The sequence below is a fragment of the Branchiostoma floridae genome, chromosome 2 (genome assembly GCF_000003815.2).
Source record: "Branchiostoma floridae strain S238N-H82 chromosome 2, Bfl_VNyyK, whole genome shotgun sequence".
NCBI lineage: Eukaryota > Metazoa > Chordata > Leptocardii > Amphioxiformes > Branchiostomatidae > Branchiostoma > Branchiostoma floridae.
The window spans coordinates 6,235,635-6,254,400 of NC_049980.1; the positions used below are offsets into that span (position 1 = coordinate 6,235,635).

At 45.2% G+C, this 18,766-nt stretch overlaps 1 protein-coding gene across 3 annotated transcripts in view; it reads left to right on the forward strand.

Moving 5' to 3' along the window:
- The first annotated feature begins 1,568 nt into the window (after window positions 1–1,568).
- The window catches only part of LOC118410195 (nucleolar protein 4-like), a 75,729-nt gene continuing 58,531 nt past the window's right edge, over window positions 1,569–18,766 (forward strand). For 2 of the 3 annotated variants that reach the window (XM_035811742.1, XM_035811744.1), the window contains exons 1-2: window positions 1,574–2,360; window positions 11,544–11,684. In XM_035811742.1, the coding sequence (XP_035667635.1) occupies window positions 2,055–2,360; window positions 11,544–11,684 (447 nt within the window). In that variant the 5' untranslated portion in view covers window positions 1,574–2,054. Of the gene's footprint in view, window positions 2,361–11,543; window positions 11,685–18,766 lie in introns of all 3 variants that reach the window. The other variant, XM_035811743.1, reaches the window with a different exon arrangement.

The window sequence follows — 18,766 nt, forward strand, 5'->3', positions numbered from 1 at the left end:
CCTGTTTTATCTGTAAAACGCATTCTGCTCGGCACGGTTTCCCACTACCATCACCAATATCGCCGATAATTTGCAACCAGTCCCCGATTTTTGTCAACTCGGAGAATCTCAACGCTCTCCCGACATCACCACACTAGCTCTCCTACCACGGATTTGCAAATTTGGCTTCTACCTCGCAAAGATTCGTCCATAAAGATAGGCTATATATTCCCTTGCTGTGGTGGTATAGAACCACCACGCATATCAAGTTACCGTTTGCAATGTGTTTTTCCTTTGCAAAGAACCCCGTACTTTTCTTGCGCGAATGTTACAGGTCGTGCAATCAGAGTAGTAATCATTATACCCACCGCCCATTCTTTGATACACTCCCGGCAAAACTGGCCGAAATTATGAGTTTGTTTTCAGACGGAGATGCGAAGAAGGTCGGCCCGGGCCCTCGCATGTTCCCGCGTTAACGTTACGTGCGAGGTTGATTTATATCAAAGCACTCTCGGCCGGGCTTTGCAAAGATTCCCATCTCGGACCATGCCTGATAGAGCGTCTCGCATCGACGCCTCACTCGTATATTCTCCACGGCTCTTGCGGGCCCCAAATCGCGGAACCATTTTTGCTGAGAGAGAGTCGATGGCCGTGGGTAATTTTGAGGCTTTCTGGTGGTGGCCTGGGATAGCGGCATCTCCGCCTATTCAGAATAATAGTAGTCCCCATTGCGCGGAGCTTTAACGATTTTCTAGCTACTTGTGACCCTCACTGCACGCGCCCCGTACAAAAGTATGCCGCATCGGCAAGTAGTATCGTCTGTATTCTACACCACGCCACGGCAAGCTCCCTTTACTACACTGTCCCGCATTGCCTTGCGCTAAGCTACGCATAAGTCTTCTTTTATACTGTATATCTATAAGCTGCGGTCAGGAGAAAGAAGTAGGGACTACCTCTAACGATTTTTTCCTTAGTGACTGGCAAGCTGCGGCTCTGCCCCCATTTACTATACTTCAATGGGAGGGCCCATATGCAACATCGTTGTATAACGTTATACATATAGGCTACATTCGTCGAGAATTTGGTTTATATTCGTAACATAACTTTAGAATCTATGGATAGATTTTCATTAAATTTGGCACATCGTGTATCTCTATTCCCATTTTTCTACCTGTTTTATTTCTTGGAAAAGTGTTGCCTACGTGTTGCATGTTTTATTGATAAAACGGAAATTCGTTCTTTCGTGAGTCACACACATATAACTTTTGAATCAATTCAGGTGATTTTCCAGATTTTTTTAATTTGCGATATTGCAGGAAAGACAAACTGGGACAATTTGCTGTATGTCCGGTATTGGTTTGGAAATCATTTCAGTGGCCTTGATATATTGTATCCCGATGTTGATGTCAAATACATCCTGCCGATAAAAACAAAACAATTTAATTCAAGCCACACTATAGGATATAACGTTAGCTGCACTTGTGGTTTAATCGCCGTTTGAAGTTATTATACCCTTGTAGAATTTTTGAATGCCCTTGTTTTTCTTCTCGCTGATTTTTGTCATACTTTTATTTGCCCGGTGCTACATGATTGAAAATATTTGTCTTTTTTCTTTTCTGTCCGGGGCTCCAGGTGGTCTAACAGCCTAGAAAATACTTGGTATCCCGCACATCAAGGAGTGTGCTTCGCTCTGAGGAGACCAATTAGAAATTCCACTCCTGCGCGGCCCGGGATGTGGAGGTAAAAGAGCTCCAAGAGGTAAATGTGATGCGTGCCCCGCCCCGGCCCAGCCAACCCGCGCCTGGAATTTTTCGCCCCAGACAACTGATGAGGATATATTCGCCCACCTGAACCTTTTTGCAGGACGAAGGGTTCAAAACACCTGAGCCTGCCAGCGCCGGTCTGACAGCGCAAGCCTTCTCGCGCGTAGGGTTCTCTCCTTTTTTGGTTGTTGTTATTGCCACATTGCGTTCGGGACGGTATTCGAAAAGAATATTAGAACCCCGTCCCACGCGTTGGGAAGTTCTATTCCAAATTCGACCGTACGAGGGAACACACTAGCGAGCCGAAACAAGATGTCCGCAGCCGGGACAGTGGAGACACAACAACGGGACGGAGGAAAGTCCCAACGGGAGCACATGTACCGTGAGTTTCAAACATGGGCCGTCCAGACATACGGCGACAGCGGCAAGACCAAAACGGTGACCCGGAAAAAGTACCGGCGCATCATGCGGTACCTCTCGGGCGACGAGAAGCCCACCACCGACAACGCTAAGTTCCGCTTCTGGGTGAAATCCAAAGGGTTCGTGCTGTCCCCTATGGGAAACAACAACGATTCACCGAACAAGAAGGGGATCCTCTACGTTCCTGTGAAAAATCAGGTATGTTAACTGATCGTTTTTACAGCCCTCCCATCGATTTAGATATTCTACCAAGCCGGCCGGTTTGTAGGCGTACGGGAATTAAGTCTCCTCCCAGCCTCCCGTGTACAGGGCTGGCGGGCGGCCATACTTGCGTCCCGTGTGCCGCTCCCACAAGTTGAATGCCCGCCATTGCAAATCGGACGGCTCTCCTCAGCCCTCGAGCGAACGTCACTCTCCATCCTAGTGCGGTTTATTTCCAATGTAACTGCTTTTCACACACCTAATTGGCAAATCAATCAATAGAGCTAAATTTTTCCCCCTCCTCGGGCCATAATTCCCCTCCCTATTCCCGGTCCTATATATGCAAAACAGGACACTCCGCCAGGTGCCATGACTCTAATTGAGGGACCTTTCCACACACTAAACATGATTTCTTTCTCGGCGGCGCTGCCGAAGTAGAAATGAAAATTGGCGATTTTACACGTACTTAGTCGCTCTGGAAAGATCGATTACTTTGCATTTCTCGTGCTGGGACATCTTCTATCTTTGCTACAGTCTATTTTACAGAGAGGCATTTCAACTGCCCCCCCCCCCCCACCAAAGTACTTTTTAAGATAAAGTTTTCGTCTGTATTTATACAATTTGCCAGATTTGATTTTTGTCTCTGAGAGGCGTGTGCTTGAACGCGAGCTTTCAGCAAGTTCCCTCGATGAATAGTCCCCTGGCGGCAACATGATGTTGAAACGTGAGTGGTAAAGACAGAGAATGATGACAAGGCATGTGCTCTATCCCATGCTGTACACCACAGCAAGCAATTAAGAAATTATGCTTTCATACACGAAGAAGAACAATGGCCCATGATGAAGCCAACGGGGAGGGTGCTATAGCTGGTGTCACCTCGTCCTTCCTTCAACGCAAGCGGGAAAATCGTTGTTTTCGGGAGGCCATGTTGGCTGAAACTTCGAGCCCACAAACCCTTTACACAGCTCTGTGGAGTGAAGCGTGTTGGGCTGCAAAACGATAGAGCTAACCGTCACTGTGTAGATTCCTGACATTAAATGACATTCACAGCAATTTGATTGTGTTTGAGTCAGTTGAATGAGAAATAGAGAGAAGGACGGGCGATGTAATTACTGCTATCCCTTTTTTGTGGGACCGTCTCTCTCTGTTGCTTCATCCCGCACTCGTGGATCCAATTTCAAACCAGGACACTTCGCACCCATGGCGTGTAACCGTAGCTAAGTCATGGCTTTTCTGTACATCTCTTATTTTGGGACAGCTGGGCGTACTGTCCAGATAATTTGGCTTCAATCGATGGCGGCTAATTCGTCCGTCCCGGGACGGCATGGCCGCCATGGTGGTGGGAGAGCGCGAGGAGAAAGCTTCAGGTGGTTCCCGGCTCTCGCCACTTCTGATTGGCTGCCGAGAGCAATGCATTGATTACAGTAGGGACAACTCGTTTTAAGTTACAGGGTATGATACGTTACAATTTAAAGCGGACCAAGAGATATTTTCAAGACTGATACGTGAAAACGCACAAGAAAACATAATGTTGACATATACCTCGTTGCATAATGCAAAGATTTTGTCCAAACTGGAACCAGACTACCACCAAACAACCTCCGTACTGAATATTTTTGTACCGTCCCTGTAACGACTACTCAGGGCTCGGTTATTTCCAAATAGTCATAACGCGTCTTCTAACTATTGTTTCGCGCGGGCAATTACGCCCAGCTTGTTAAAATGACTATCCGGTTGCAATTAAAAAGCGATCCCCGATCACAATCTGCGTTTTTAATTTTCCTGTCGACGCCAATGCCCCTGTAAAAGAGCTACTGGGATTGAATACATGTATACGTTGATCTTTGCGCCCTGCGATTTTGTTACAAACAAAATGAAGTGATAGCGTTACCCTATCCCCGGCCCCAATTAGTTTTTGCCATTTTTCCTCTCAAATTTCAATATGTGAAACACCCAAACTCCACTTCTAGACATTGGAATAGAACGGACTTGCAACCCCCTTTGTAAATTCTGTTGTTTTTCAAAACATTTGTTTTTGTATCTGTATCTGTATAGCCGGTAAAACCACCTTCAGCGTAGCAGGCTTTGGAATTCACATCCAGTGTCAGTGTTTCCAGCAAGACCTAACGTGAACACTTTCAAGTCAGCTGTAAACAAGATTCTCTTAAACTCTTTTACCTGGAGCTAGTTTCATTGGTATTATAATTACGCACATGTATAAATTGTTTGTATAGATATGAGTTGATGGTAATGTTGTGTAGATAACAATGATATGTGTAACTTTCGAGGCTTTGATCGTGATGTGACATACTAATTTCAATAATGATATCAGAACGATTGGTATTATTTGTATGGACCACATATCATCCGCAATAATGCTAATATACAGGCTCCTTTTGTACTTGATTTTAAAAAAACAGCTTTGCAGGCACTCGGCGCGGCAGCAGCTGGTTTTATTACACTGAAGGACCTTTGCACATCTGACAGCAAAACGTTTGAAGCTATCTAGTGGAAAAGTCAAACGGCGTTGATATAGATGGCTTGAGGTCATCCTATAGTCAAAGATACGTAAAAAACAGTTGTATTCTGTTCTTAATCGTGCTACGCTTTGCAATGTGCTGAAATATCATTTTTAAACAAGAACTAATAAGTGTTACATCGACTTTACAGGAGGAAGTTATGATTGTTGATTTAAGATATTCTCGATTTCAGATGATAACTTTATTGCAAATTTATGCTGTTAGGGCACTCAAAACAATGGTACACAAGAGGATTGAAAGACATGAATAGATTGAAGCGAAATAAAAGCTTGATAAGTAATTTGAGAGGTTTGACTTTCTTTCTACATTTTCTTTTTGAAAAGATCTCTCTACCCCGTTATACTTGACGGACGGTCATATTTTTCGTAGGATTTCCTACTACGTTTGGTTTTTGAATCCCGAGTGCAACAACCTCAAGATTTGTCTGCCGCAGTTTATGACTTTAGTCATGAGGCATTGTTACAGTACGCGAGTCGTTACATGCCTTGGATCACGCTTTTTTTTTCACGGTTCTCATTTCCGCCCCTTTTACACAGCCCTGTAAAGGAAAATACCACGTAGCATCGCTTGACTTCTCCTGAAATCTCATGCCAAATAGGCACTCCAGTCACACAGGTGTCTCATTAAAAACCAGTTGCATTGTCGCCTTCAACCCAAACAACAGCGCGTATTTTCCATTGGTTGAACCCTCGAGCTCCACCGATAGATTTTGTGACACTGCAAAATGTTCAAGAGGATATGCCCTCTTTATTTCTTTGCGAATTAACGAAGACAGTATGTCTAATTTTCTCGGCAATGTCTCACCGTTCTTTGCTTACTTCGAGTATACTTCTTAATACATTTTCATTAAGACGGTCCCTCCCCTAGATTAAAATGCAATAACCCTACGTGCACATGGTAGCTAATTTGCATGTTCTGTACATATATATGCGGGGGCAAGACAACGCTGATTAAAGTCTCCCACATCAAAACGCGCTTAGAACACAGGAGACGAAGTCATAAGGCTTTGGTGGAAAAAAATGCAGCTTTTCAGTTTGCTATCGTCATAACTGTGTGGTTATCACCATGTTCGTACCGTGAAACGCTAGTTCACCTTTATCCGTGGGGTAACATATATCCGTTGTTTTTCTTAAAACGTGTTATCTAGAGATATCAATAGATGGTCGGTGTTTTCAAATTGAAATATCTATATTTTCAAATTAATTATTAGACTATCAAAAATATTGCAGTCCATTTGATATCACTAAACGTCTGTCTCTACAAACAACGGATATAGGTTACCCAACGGATAAAGATAAAGTAGAGTTACATGTTGTAGTGGGTGTGAAAAGCTCTGGTGTTAGTTCAGCACCAAGGACAGGGCTTGCCTTACGACACACGATATTTTTGCTGATATCCACAGGTGGTTTCGGGCTCAACTATTGTCAACTCGAGTATTGTTCTCTGTTGCTAGAGTATGCTTGTCAGATACTCGTGTCAGTAGTCGTGACTTTATTTCGGAGCATTGAATAACAGAAAATGTAACTACAACTAATGTCTCGCCGTTGGTTCTGAGCTTAAATTGTCGACTCAAGTAGCGCTCTGTTGTTCAGAATGTTCTTGCTAAATGTGCTTGTGGCTTTCATGAAAAATGGAATAACAGTATTCAACTGCAACTAATGCCAAGTCGTCCCAAACATGACACTAAACTGGTGAAATGTTTTGGATTGCCAGTTTTACTCGTTCTGTCTCGGCAAAACTCATGAAGAGGTTTTGGACCGAGTAGAAGATGACCAGATTTTACACGTTTGGGCGGGTGATGAAAATAACAAGAGCGAAGTCATTTCTAGCAAGTTCAAACTAAAAGAGTTTACACGAAGACATGATTCTAAAATGCCAGTGGGAGTCGGCTACTCCGCCGAACAGATACATTTGTAGAGAATTGGACCATTGCTCGTTCAAAAGTTTTCACAAACAATTATAGGTCCAGGTTCAGGTTCGGATCGGAACCTGATCCTCTAGACCTGAACGGTACCTGTTCCTGAATTTTCTGTACCGGTACCCACCCCTATACTCCCCTAGCCTAGTTATACCAACGCCGCGATGTCCTCTCAGTTATGAGTAGATGGGGGTAGGTATGGGTACAAGTAGTATGGTGTACCGGTACCGGTTTTTCTTGTTGGACCGGTCCAGACCTGTACCTGAATTTTCTGTACCGGTACCCACCCCTATACTCCCCTAGCCTAGTTATACCAACGCCGCGATGTCCTCTCAGTTATGAGCAGATGGGGGTAGGTATGGGTACCAGTAGTATGGTGTACCGGTACCGGTTTTTCTTGCTGGACCGGTCCAGACCTGTACCTGAATTTTCTGTACCGGTACCCACCCCTATACTCCCCTAGCCAGTTATACAAACGCCGCGACGTCCTCTCAGTTATGAGCAGATGGGGGTAGGTATGGGTACCAGTAGTACGGTGTACCGGTACCGGTTTTTCTTGTTGGACCGGTCCAGACCTGTACCTGCATTTTCTGTACCGGTACCCACCCCTGTACTCCCCTAGCCAGTTATACCAACGCCGCGATGTCCTATCACTAATGAATGGATGGGGGCGATTTCAGCCCACCTCCCCGTGAGTCCCTCCGAATCCGCACGGACATTTCCAGGAGGCAGCAGCCAATTTGTGGCGGATCAGAGCAGGACCCTGCCCGATGAATAATTCATCAGCCCCGGCCCTTCAACCCTGCTCGCCTTTGACTGGCGGCGGAAAAAAACGCGAGCCGCCCGCAGGACAGTGCTATCAAGATCCCCGGCGATTGAGCACACTTTTCCCCCATGCAGAGCATGAGGTGAATCCGTAAAGGCACGACGGCGTGAACGGCATTACCGTAGTTCAAATCCAGACTTGGCGGGGTTTCAGCACGCCAGTACCGCTACTGTACAGCTAAGGCCTGGGGTAAAACTGTTGTGTTTCACGACCGACTCCAGCAAAGACCTACCGTCACAATTCCACAAAGGGGCCCGGCCGGACAGCTTGGGGGAATGAAATGCACGATATAAAAAGACGACAGAATCGTGAAACGGCAAGAAATAATTCAACAGCATGCATTGTGCATATTCATTGGCATAAACTTTTTAATTTCTCGTTTCCCTAAACAGCCCGGCCGGGCCCCGGGTAGGAAATGTGACGTAAGCCTATTCTAGCCTTTTTGGGGGGTCTATCGCTGACAGGGACTTATTTCTTCGATTTGAATGATAAAAGTCTTGTAGAATTCTTTTTCAGCACGTTCTTCCCAGTAGAAAACTTTGCTTGTAAAACGTATGTCTGCATAATTAGAATATGGTGTTGAAAATACCAGTGGCCTGATGCATTTTAGTTTTTCACAGTTAAACTTAAGTTGTATTTGTTGGATCACGTCTGCTGAAATCTAAAAAAAGAGAGAAGCCTTACGTATACCTACGTACCGTATTTTTTTCAGGACGTAACTTGAAACACGGCATAGATTTCCCCGGGCCTACTAACAGTGAACGTGTTACTGTTAGAAACTCAAGGCACCGGAGGCGGTTATTTCGGATAAAATATCAGCGCAGTGTGGGGGTAATACGAGTAGAATTTACTAGATTTTGTGTCACAGAGAGAATCTGAAGTTTCTGTACACTAATGCAAGTCTGATTAGCAGCGTAGAGTGCGTAGTCTAGTGGTTAGCGGCCCTGACTCTGGACTAAGAAGGCTTGGATTCGAATCCCGGTTGTGTCACTCACTCGACATGCACGCTACTGGAAAGGGGGGGGGGGGGGTGCAGTCCTTAGAACGGGACGTTCAGATGTTGTCCACTGTTAGTTGTGCTTTGCGAAAAGAGCTAGGCGTTTTTGCCCTGAAAATGCGGTACATAGCAGCTGTCTTCTCTGTCTCGAATGTTGGAAGAATAACTCTTTCAGTTGGAAGAATGGCCCTCTCAGTATGTTAAACTCACATAACTTTTGGGCGCTGTAAGGGTTAGTCCACTGTATTATATGGGGAGGATTTCTCTTTAATTGCAGTTGTTGTCAGATGACGCGATATCTCTTTCCCGACCAATGGTTGTATACAAGCACGTAGAACTTTGCCCTGCAACTTAACTGCATCCTTACCGGCCCAAAGGTGACACAAAGTGGAAATGAAAGAACGTCCCCAAAGCCAAATGGTTTGTCCCGTCCGTCGAAAATGGAATTAGATGACGTCACAGGACCAGTGTCTTTTTCTCAACCACGTCTGATGGTTTAGACATATCTCGGTCGCACATGTGCACACGGCAGAAAGCCTATTTACTGTGCAGCTCATTGTCCTGTACACTGGGAGAATTTGGATGTGGAGGACATAGGGATTACCCCTTTTGTCCATGTATGCAACAGCGGCACATTGGCGATGTCGTTGTGTTCTTAATCAAATGTGTGTTATCCTTGACCTTATGACGGTTACTATCGGAATGCCATGCAAATTTCACAATAATGATTAGAATTATGATTAGTCACTCTAGGTATGAAAACCAGACATTCTGCTGCAGTACCACAACACGCCGCTAGACCTATAACACAACCACTCCAATGTCTTACAAAGACCTACCCACTAACTAAATACCAAAATAATCAATTCAGGCGTTATCTATCTCCGTTACAAACAAGCAGTAGTCACTACAATACAACTAGCCTAGGTACCATCCGGAAAGTAGTTCCCTCCAGCGTTCATTATATACTATATACAGTCGCTTCTAGCTCTGATGTTCATTATGCACTATATACAGTCGCTTTACTGCTGTTCCAGCAGAAGCGAACATAGGAGCGAACTACTACCCGGGTAGTACCCAGGCGACAATACCTCCGTTTGACGGAGGTAAATGCTACATATCACGTTCACTTGATTGTCATCTCCCCACGACACACCCGTACGTACGTTCACCACTCGGGGTCGACCGTGACCTGTGTACAGCTCGGGTCACACCGACCACTTACCGACCCCTCGTTAGGGATGCCCCGCGTGTCCGGGCGATCGCTCCAACACTTAAATCCGCCCACTGCCAGGTCCAAGGGGCACATTTTCAGCTTGTACCGTCTTTGCCTGATTTCATGGGTGGCCGACCGGAACTTGGGCGCGTGCCGCCGCCGATTTCTCATCTACCGTGCGGTGTCACAATAGGCCTAACGGTATTAAAGTAGGAGGGAGCCGACAAGATTGGAGGGTCGGTTTCAGTTTGGCTCTCAAAAACACGGCATAGGGAGAAACGGGGGTGTCAAATACAGAACAGCTCAGGAAAATATCAATTTTTGTGATCAATATTGAGAATTTCTGAGCAGTACTGAAAACTATTGAGGAAATGTGCGTAGTCCAATGGTTAGCGGCAATGCCTCTGGAACTAGAAGTCGTGAGGTCGTTGCTACGCTACCGGAAATGGTTGCATTCCTCAGGACGGGACGTTAAGCCGTGGTCCACTCTTCATTGTGTTTGTCGAAAAGAGCAAGGGGAATTTCCCCGTACAATTAACCTATAAATACCGTACATAGCGTCTTACCTCTCTGTCATGACCAGTGGAAGACTAGCTCTTCGGTGAGCTAGAACTCGATCAAAATCGCTTTCTTTTTTTGATGATTATTTTGCCGGGTAGTGTGGGATGGATTAAAAACGAATGTGTCTCCGTAAGAATGAAAAAAACTCGTTCCAAAGACAAATGGGTGACCTAAGGTCGCCACATAGGACTATGGGCATTCCTAGATGACTGTGCTTCGCGACCTCTGACCAACATCTTATAAGCCAGGGGCAGTTTTAATTGATCCATGAACTTGGCAGACTCCTGTATTCGCCTGAATCATGATAAAGGTGCCAACAAGAATAGCCTGAGCTGTGTTTCATATATCGACATCCAAAGGGTTAGAGAATTGTGAATTAGCATAGAGGATACGAAATGTTGTGAGAAAATATTGTTACCTTGTAATTGGCATACTGGACTGCACATATCCTTTTCTGATGTAAAATGATACTGTTGGTCTTCTCTCTCTCCATATGCACTTCACCTCTCTCTCTCTCTCTCTCTCTCTCTCTCTCTCTCTCTCTCTCTCTCTCTCTCTCTCTGTCTCTCTCTCTCTTCCTCTCTCTCTCTATTTCTCTATTTCCCTCCCCTCCCTATGCATATTACTCCCCTTTCTCTCTCTCTCTCTGTCTTTCTCTACCCCTCTGAAATGATTAGGAATTTAGAATACTAAAGATGATTTCAAAGAAAGTCGAGAATCCGGAATTATGCATTTATGGCAGAACCTTCTGTGCCCAATCCCCAAGTCTTCAAATTTGAATTCGACACTTGCCCCCGCCGTTGTGGCTTGTGTCCTTGGGAAATGCACTTTACACGACCTTCGTTACTTCACCCTGGAGTAAAGATGGGTACCTTTACCTTCTGTCTATATTTTGCATGTGGCACTGTTAAGATATAAAAGTTACTACCTTGAGTGCAGTACCACATTGTCCAGGCCTATCCCATAGCAAATAAAAAGCATCCGAAACCAGTGCTTACCGCTATCTCCTACCAAATAATTTCTATCAACTTAGTTCAATGCCCCTTCATTGAACAAACTCAATCGTTAGAAATACATATTTCACGTAGCGGTGAAATCTTGCGAACTTTTATGTATTTACAGGACGTGAAGACTGGACAAGGCTTCAAGCGCGTGGCTGTGGTGGAGGACTTCTTCAGTATTATCTACAACATGCACGTCAGCGCTCCGGAGGGGGAGGGCAGACCACCCAAACACGCGGGGCAGAAGAGAACGTACAGAGCGGTGAGTATTCACTTCACATCCGCACATACAACAAGAGACCACTCGTAGACATACATTCGGGGCTCTTTACTTGTATTGCATACCCGGTAAGGGTAAAGTCACATTTCCAAGCCGGGGCTCGGCAGGCCTGTTTGTGGAAACAAACATAGAAATGCATATGTCAAAATATACACAAACGACTATTCTCTTGACGTCTTGTGTAGTTTGGTGTTTTTATATCATACGTTTTATTCCCGAGAGCTGCCCGGCCGGGCACCCGGTTGGGAATGTGAGGTAGGCTTCAACCGCCCCATGGCAAAACATTAAGTTTGTACTGAAGAGTAAGAACTGCATATACGGACAGATTTAACTGATTCACTCACACCGGTAAGGACCCCTACTCTTTCGATATGTGTGGTGGGTACTTTAACATGCTCTAGGTGTGGATCTCCTCAAACACAAGAGCTCTATTTAACGTCCTACCTGAGAGACGTCCCTGGTCGAAGCTAGGTACTCATTATCATTTTTTCACCTGAGTGAAGTTAGGAAGTGAGGAATATGGACAGCATAGAAGCATTCATGGGATTCTAACAAAGGACCCCTAGGTTCTGGGCCAGTCACCCTACCTTTGCGCCACACGATCCAACTGGGTGCAATATATTGCACTTTTGTGCAAATGAATTGTGCATCCAAAATTGTGCGCCCCAAATCGGAGCTGTATAGCTAATTCATTAAGGCTGGTGCACCGTTGCATCTACAGGTATCCCCAAAAAGATATTTCGAGCCATGCATATGGTGGGGAAATTGATAATTTTGTATTCAAGCTTTGCTGTGGGGAGGAATTCTCTGTGGACAAGGTCTCTTGATTGAATTTGCAAAATTTGGACATTTTCAATATCTTTTCGTGGTGTACTACTGAACGATTTAGGAATGGTTACACAACCCCCTTTTGGCCTGCTCAAAATCTGCATAGCGCCTTTTGGTTAGACGGCTCCTTCTAGTTCTAACTTCTCCGCCCACCTGTTATGCCTTGAATGGGGTGGACTGGCCGCAGGACGCAGTTATCACAACCCGAGGAACGAAACGGGGTCGGCCTGTTTGGTCCTCCCGTCGGCTTATCTTTCAATTAATCTATGTAAAGTAGAAACGCTAGGCCATCGAGGGGCGTCTGCTCACATTTGGAGCAGTTCACAACTACACCATCAATTTTCAGTCACGGCTTCTTATAGCCTTGGTGCTGAAATACGGGTAGCTGTAAGCAATGCCATCATACGGCATGATGACAAACGTCTGTCGTAAAACCCCCTTTAGATGTCGCAAACGCTGATATATGAAGGGTGTGTGTGCGTGGCGTGTTTGCGATGGAGGTAAGCCGGATACTTTTAGCGGCCCGCGGTTCGATCGGCTGGCCAAACAGAGGATCACGTCCCATTGGCGGTGGGTAATCCCCGAGGGTAACGTGCCCGCAGGGGATGCATGTGGGCTGTACAGTTATTAATGTGAGTCATGGGCCCGGTAGCATACAGAGTCCCGACTATAGCTAGGGCTGTCTAACAAACGAAAAATTCAGGTACGGTTACGGGTCCAAGTGCTGGTCCAGATACAGGTTCGGACTAGGGGTGGGTACCGGTACAAAACCGCCGGGAATGCATGTGGGCTGCACGGTTATTAATGGGAGTCATGGGCCCGGCATCATACAGAGTCCTGACTATAGCTAGGGCTGTGTACCAAAGGAAAAATTCGGGTACGGTTTCAGGTCAAGGTGCTGGTCCAGGAACAGGTTCGGACTAGGGGTGGGTGCCGGTAAAAAACCACCGGAAATGCATGTTGGCTGTACAGTTATTAATGGGAGTCATGGGCCCGGCAGCATACATTGTCCTGGCTATAGGGATGTGTACCAAAGCAAGAATTCAGGTACGGTTACGGGTACAGGTATAGGTCCTGTACCTGCACCTGTACCTAAAGAAGCTGTATCAGTTATTCTAAACCGGGGCCAGGTCGGGCTGTTTTGTAGACGAAAAATAGAGATGTACAAATACAAAAAATCATGCCCACTACTCTTCTTTTTATTACGTTCTGTGTACTTTGATGTCTTTTATATCATTCTTATCGTTCCCGAAAGCTGCCCGGCCGGGCCCCAGTTTAAAAATGTGACCAACTGTCCTCTCTAGAGATAAATTCACATGACGTCTTTTCATGGGAATTGACATAACGTTATTTTTTCGGGTACAGGTACACACCATGGTGTTCAGATCCGGACCTGTACCTTAAAACAACCCCAGGCAGACACAGCCTTAGCTAGCTAACTGTGCGCCACGGACTTTTTTTTGTCTATTCCCGGACCCGCGAAGCACTCTCCCATGCAGAATTTAAGTCTACTATAGGACATGGGGGTAGAAGGTCGCCGGTGATGGCAATTTTCCATGGATAGTTCTGTCTTTGATTCACAACGCAGTGTTTGCCCTATATGAAAACCTACGAGGTTTGCATTGATTGTTTGAACGGTATATTTGGGACAGGGCAAAAACTGCGGACTCTTCTAGATGAAACATTAAGAACTTACGTTACGCGAAAGCTGTACGTAGATTTGTAGCTGTGTATGCACTAACGACATAGACAGCGTTAATTATCACTTCCATATTCCAGTTCGCAATTGTAGCATTTTACCACAACTTGAATCTTACCTTACAAATGTATATTTTCTCTTGGTAGAGACGATACGCCAACGTTTTCTACCCGTAGGCTTTGAAATGTCATTGAAAGTGCACTTTGTTTTGCTCGGAAGTGGGGATCGACTTTACCAAGCGCGGTAGCTCCTCTCGTCGGCCCCCCTGTGTGGCGATAGATCGAGTCTGATTTCTGCGCCATCACACGCGGCCGTTTAGAGAGCTCTACAGATCCGTTCACGACCAAGTTTACCATATATGGCCACCATAAACCAACTCTATGGATGACGTCCTCTGCAGACTCAAAAGCTCATTCAAGAGAGTGTGAAAGAAAGCAAGATACGTGAAGTAAAACAAGAAGCCTAGTTTTTTCAAAATAAAGACTATAAACGTTGGAAGAAGAATTGAAGCGACGAAAGATGGTGCATTTTATTACTGACTGCTCAAGAAACTATAGAAAGTGACACTAGTGTGGTAGCTTAGTATGGCTTACCAAGTTGGTAGCTAAAAGACTACCACACTAGTAATATTTCAACAACTATCTAGATAATTTCAGATCTACAACTTCATTCATGGCTTACTCACAAGTATAGCTTCTATAGGTATTCTCAAAACAGAGGGGAAAGAAATTTCTTGTGTTTTATCCAAAGGAGGCAAAAATCACAATTTGCGCTGGGATGTAATACATTAAATCTATTTGCCGTGGCATAAGGGACCATCTCAAATGTTTATCATCATCTTGTAGGTCACATATGTAGAGTGTATCAGTTTAAAGGAATTTCTATTCAAATAGTCTTGTTGCACAAGAAAAGAGTTGATACAGCAATCAGATATTCGACGAACTTTCGTTATCGAACACGCTCGACATTTTGAGAACGTCCCCGTGTTTTTTCCTGGCCGCCCAAGACTTGTTGCGGAGCCGACTGGCCGTTATATTATCCATTATCGTGGCGTCACAAATCGCGACCACAAGTCTGTAGTGAAGAGGTCAACTGCTGACCTCTATACACTGTATGGGGAGGGGGGTGATAATGAACTACATGTAACGAGTGGGTCTATTCAACAGTAGCGAAAACTGATGCAAACCTATACTATAGCTAGTCACGGACAGGCTATGCAGGTCAGCCATGTTGGGACAAACGTAACTTGGATTTGTGTCACTTTTGAGGTGATATTTAGAGGATGATATATTATATAAAAGTATGATACAAAAGACAGCAAAACTCATAAAAGGGAAACCGCTGAAGTAACCGTTGGTCCTCTGTGAAATTCGTTGAGCAATTTTTCAAATTTTTGGTCGACGCCGTTCAGCACTCTTTAACTAAATTTAGAAAGCGAGTGTGAATAAAACAAATACTACAGACTATGAATAGTCAACCCATGTTTTTCCGCTCATGAAATAGTATGTAGTACAAAGCCACCTTTATGACCACTGCACACTTTCTTAGAGCCCTAGCCAAAAATTCAGTCTTGTAGCCATACTTGCAGCTGAAAAGCGGACAGGTCGTTCGATATATTTCTGCTTGCCGCTGATAGCTAAGCTCCATATATCCATTCCCATGGTCTCCCCGTATGCTCTGTAACCATTGATTCTCTGAGTGAACTAGAATAACACATGGCAAAAGTGCATGAAAGTCGTTTTGACACAACTTTTCTGAATCATATTCGAGTAGCTCTTGGCGTAGCTCAATGCCTATCAAGACACGCTCAGTCAGCGTTAAAAAAATCTATCGCCGCACGTCTCCTGGGCGAGTATCTTTGAAGCGATAAAGTCGTGGGTATTCAAACGGCCCCGATGCCAACTCTCTGGTGCTCCAACCATATTCAAGGTAGTAGAATACAGTATTTTGCGACGTGGGCATGCATCAAGTGGTACGGATAAAATTGTGGAAGACTGGGTAGAAAGTCTTATTTGAGAGGCAGCCAGATATGCTGCGTGGTAAAGGAATATGTCTACTTTGAGACTGTCTGATTTGGATTGTTAAGGTTTCGTGCGTAGATGCGCCTTTAATACAAAACTGTTTTGTCTTTCGCGTGAGCCGGCTGCAGTTATTTGACCTCCGCAGAGCGGCGTTTCAAAGAGATCGCCAAATGTCGACACGCAGACAGTTTTTTTTTTGGGGGGGGGGGGGGTATTTTGTACCCTGAACTCAAACATATTCGTGTTTAGTATTCCTCCAGTGCAATGTACTATGATTTTACCGCGTCGAAGCCAGACGTGGCCCTTAACTAAAGAAATCCCCATAGGCCGAAAACTGTGTTCGGCTACCTTCAACAGTGCAGCCTATACACAGCAATCAAATGTCTTTCACCTTGAAATCACGTCACGGTGCAGAGGTTTCCCCAGTATTGGGTGCGATTTGAAGAACGTCATTTGGTAGAAAGTTGGTCACGAATGTATACTAGAGGACTGGTTGTGTGCAGTTGTGTGTCATTTCCCGGCAGCTAGAGTACTTTAGACACCATTTTCTTCTCAACTACGCGAGCTACAAGTACTACTTCCACTCAACATCGGCCATTTTGGGTTGCCACGCGCAATCAACACGGAAACCGTGTCGAAAGTATCCCGATCGACAATGCTGCACACTTTGGCACTATCAGCTCTCTGTTACACACTCTTGGCTAACCTTCTACCAAATGGCGTTCTCAAAATACATTCCCACGACTTGGCATCTACTAGTCCCCGAGCAATATCGGCGCTGTGTTGAGAGAAGACTAGTACTGTAATCCATTTCAACTCCAGTTCGCTTCTCTGATCACATCCGAACAACTCTGCCGACTGTGATAGTTTAAAGATGCATATTCGGCAAACGACTTTTAAAGACTAGCTGGCGATCTCGCCGACCAAGTTCCAACCACAGATGACCTTGCACACGATTTGTCCTCAACCATGATATGAACAATGCCGGAATGCCATTATCGGAATTGAAATGCTTTAGGTACTTTCAAAATCCTAATCAATTCATAAAACAAAAATAAAGGTCTTCTTACTTTTTATCTCTGTTTTTACTACACAACAAAATGAAACAGACAAACGAAAATAAGGGATGTCCCTGTAGCTCAATTGGTAGCAGTTTCACATTTGAGCTCCTGGTTCCAATTTAACGTTAGTTCACCTTTATCCGCGGGATAACCTATATCCGTTGCTTTCACAATCAGGGTTTTTAGGGCTATCATGCTGACGAAATGTGAGTTCAAACTGCTATATTTTGAAAATATTACAATTTGAAACATCCGTTATTCCTAAATGCGCTGTCTTGAAAAACAACGGATATAGGTTACCCAACGGATAAAGGTGAACTAGCGTTAGTTGATAACTGGGAGACCATGGTTCCAATGCGGGAAAGGAGTTGTTTGGAGTTGTTTCGTAAGGACCGCAAAATTGGGGGTCCCGCGTTCGAGTATGTGCCTCAAGCACGTTACAACAGCCTCATTACTCAGATGATTATCTAATGTTGGCTGTACTACAAGGTTATTACTAAAACACGACAACGCCTGACGATACAGAATGTACAACAGTGCTGCCTTAGTTTTGGGTTGCAGTTTATTTCCCTTTTCTTTCTATCAGCGTATCTTAGAAGCAATTCCGCTCCTCCACGCCCAATCTCGACATCTCATATGCCTAAGGCCATAAAAACGACGTCTCGAATTTTTCTTCGTCGCCGTACCAGATCCCGACTCATCAGTTGTATCTACGCACGCCTTAATGTAGCTTAACTCTGGAGACCAGCGCGTAAATCCGTGCCAAACCCTGGCTAGCTGGCCCCCCATCTATGTTCATTCATCGCAGCTTCTGAAGCGGGACGACTCTGATGTGTACTGGCGGGCGAGACTGCTTGTGAGTCCGCCGGTGTGTCCGCTGGTTCCCTGCCGACCGCTCCGGGAAGATCCCAGCCTAATTACGGCCCAGATGAATGCCAGCGCCGCTTCAACAAACGTTCATCCCGAAGCGCGGGACCCTTTTCTTCCACTTCCCGAGATCACAAGGCGCACTACGTCTTGGTTGCTGATGTAGTGGGTGTTTCTTGGAGGTCTACTTTCTTTGGCGACGAGTATTGCTTTTGAATTCCGTCTTCGCGGCCTTCCATTAGGCTCGTTGCTCGGTTGGTGATTGTATTTGGCACGAGAGAGAAGGCAGGAATTAGATAACGGTTCTCGGCAAGTGTATTGGATATCTATCAGGCTGCCTGGTCCGGCGATGCGGAGATAAATGAGTTACCGGGAGCCTGTACGGGGCGGCTGGGGAGACAGCCCCGTGGTCCCGCCTGTAGGGCAGGGGATGTGCGGTAATCCTCGTGCATTTATATTGTGTACGCCGGTCACGTTATTGATGATGATACTGGGGATGCCCCCGAATTTTTAGGGGATCCTCTAGAGTTACACTGCAGCATCAAGCATGCACTGCCGTAGTCGAGTAGTCCTTTCGACTCCTTTTTT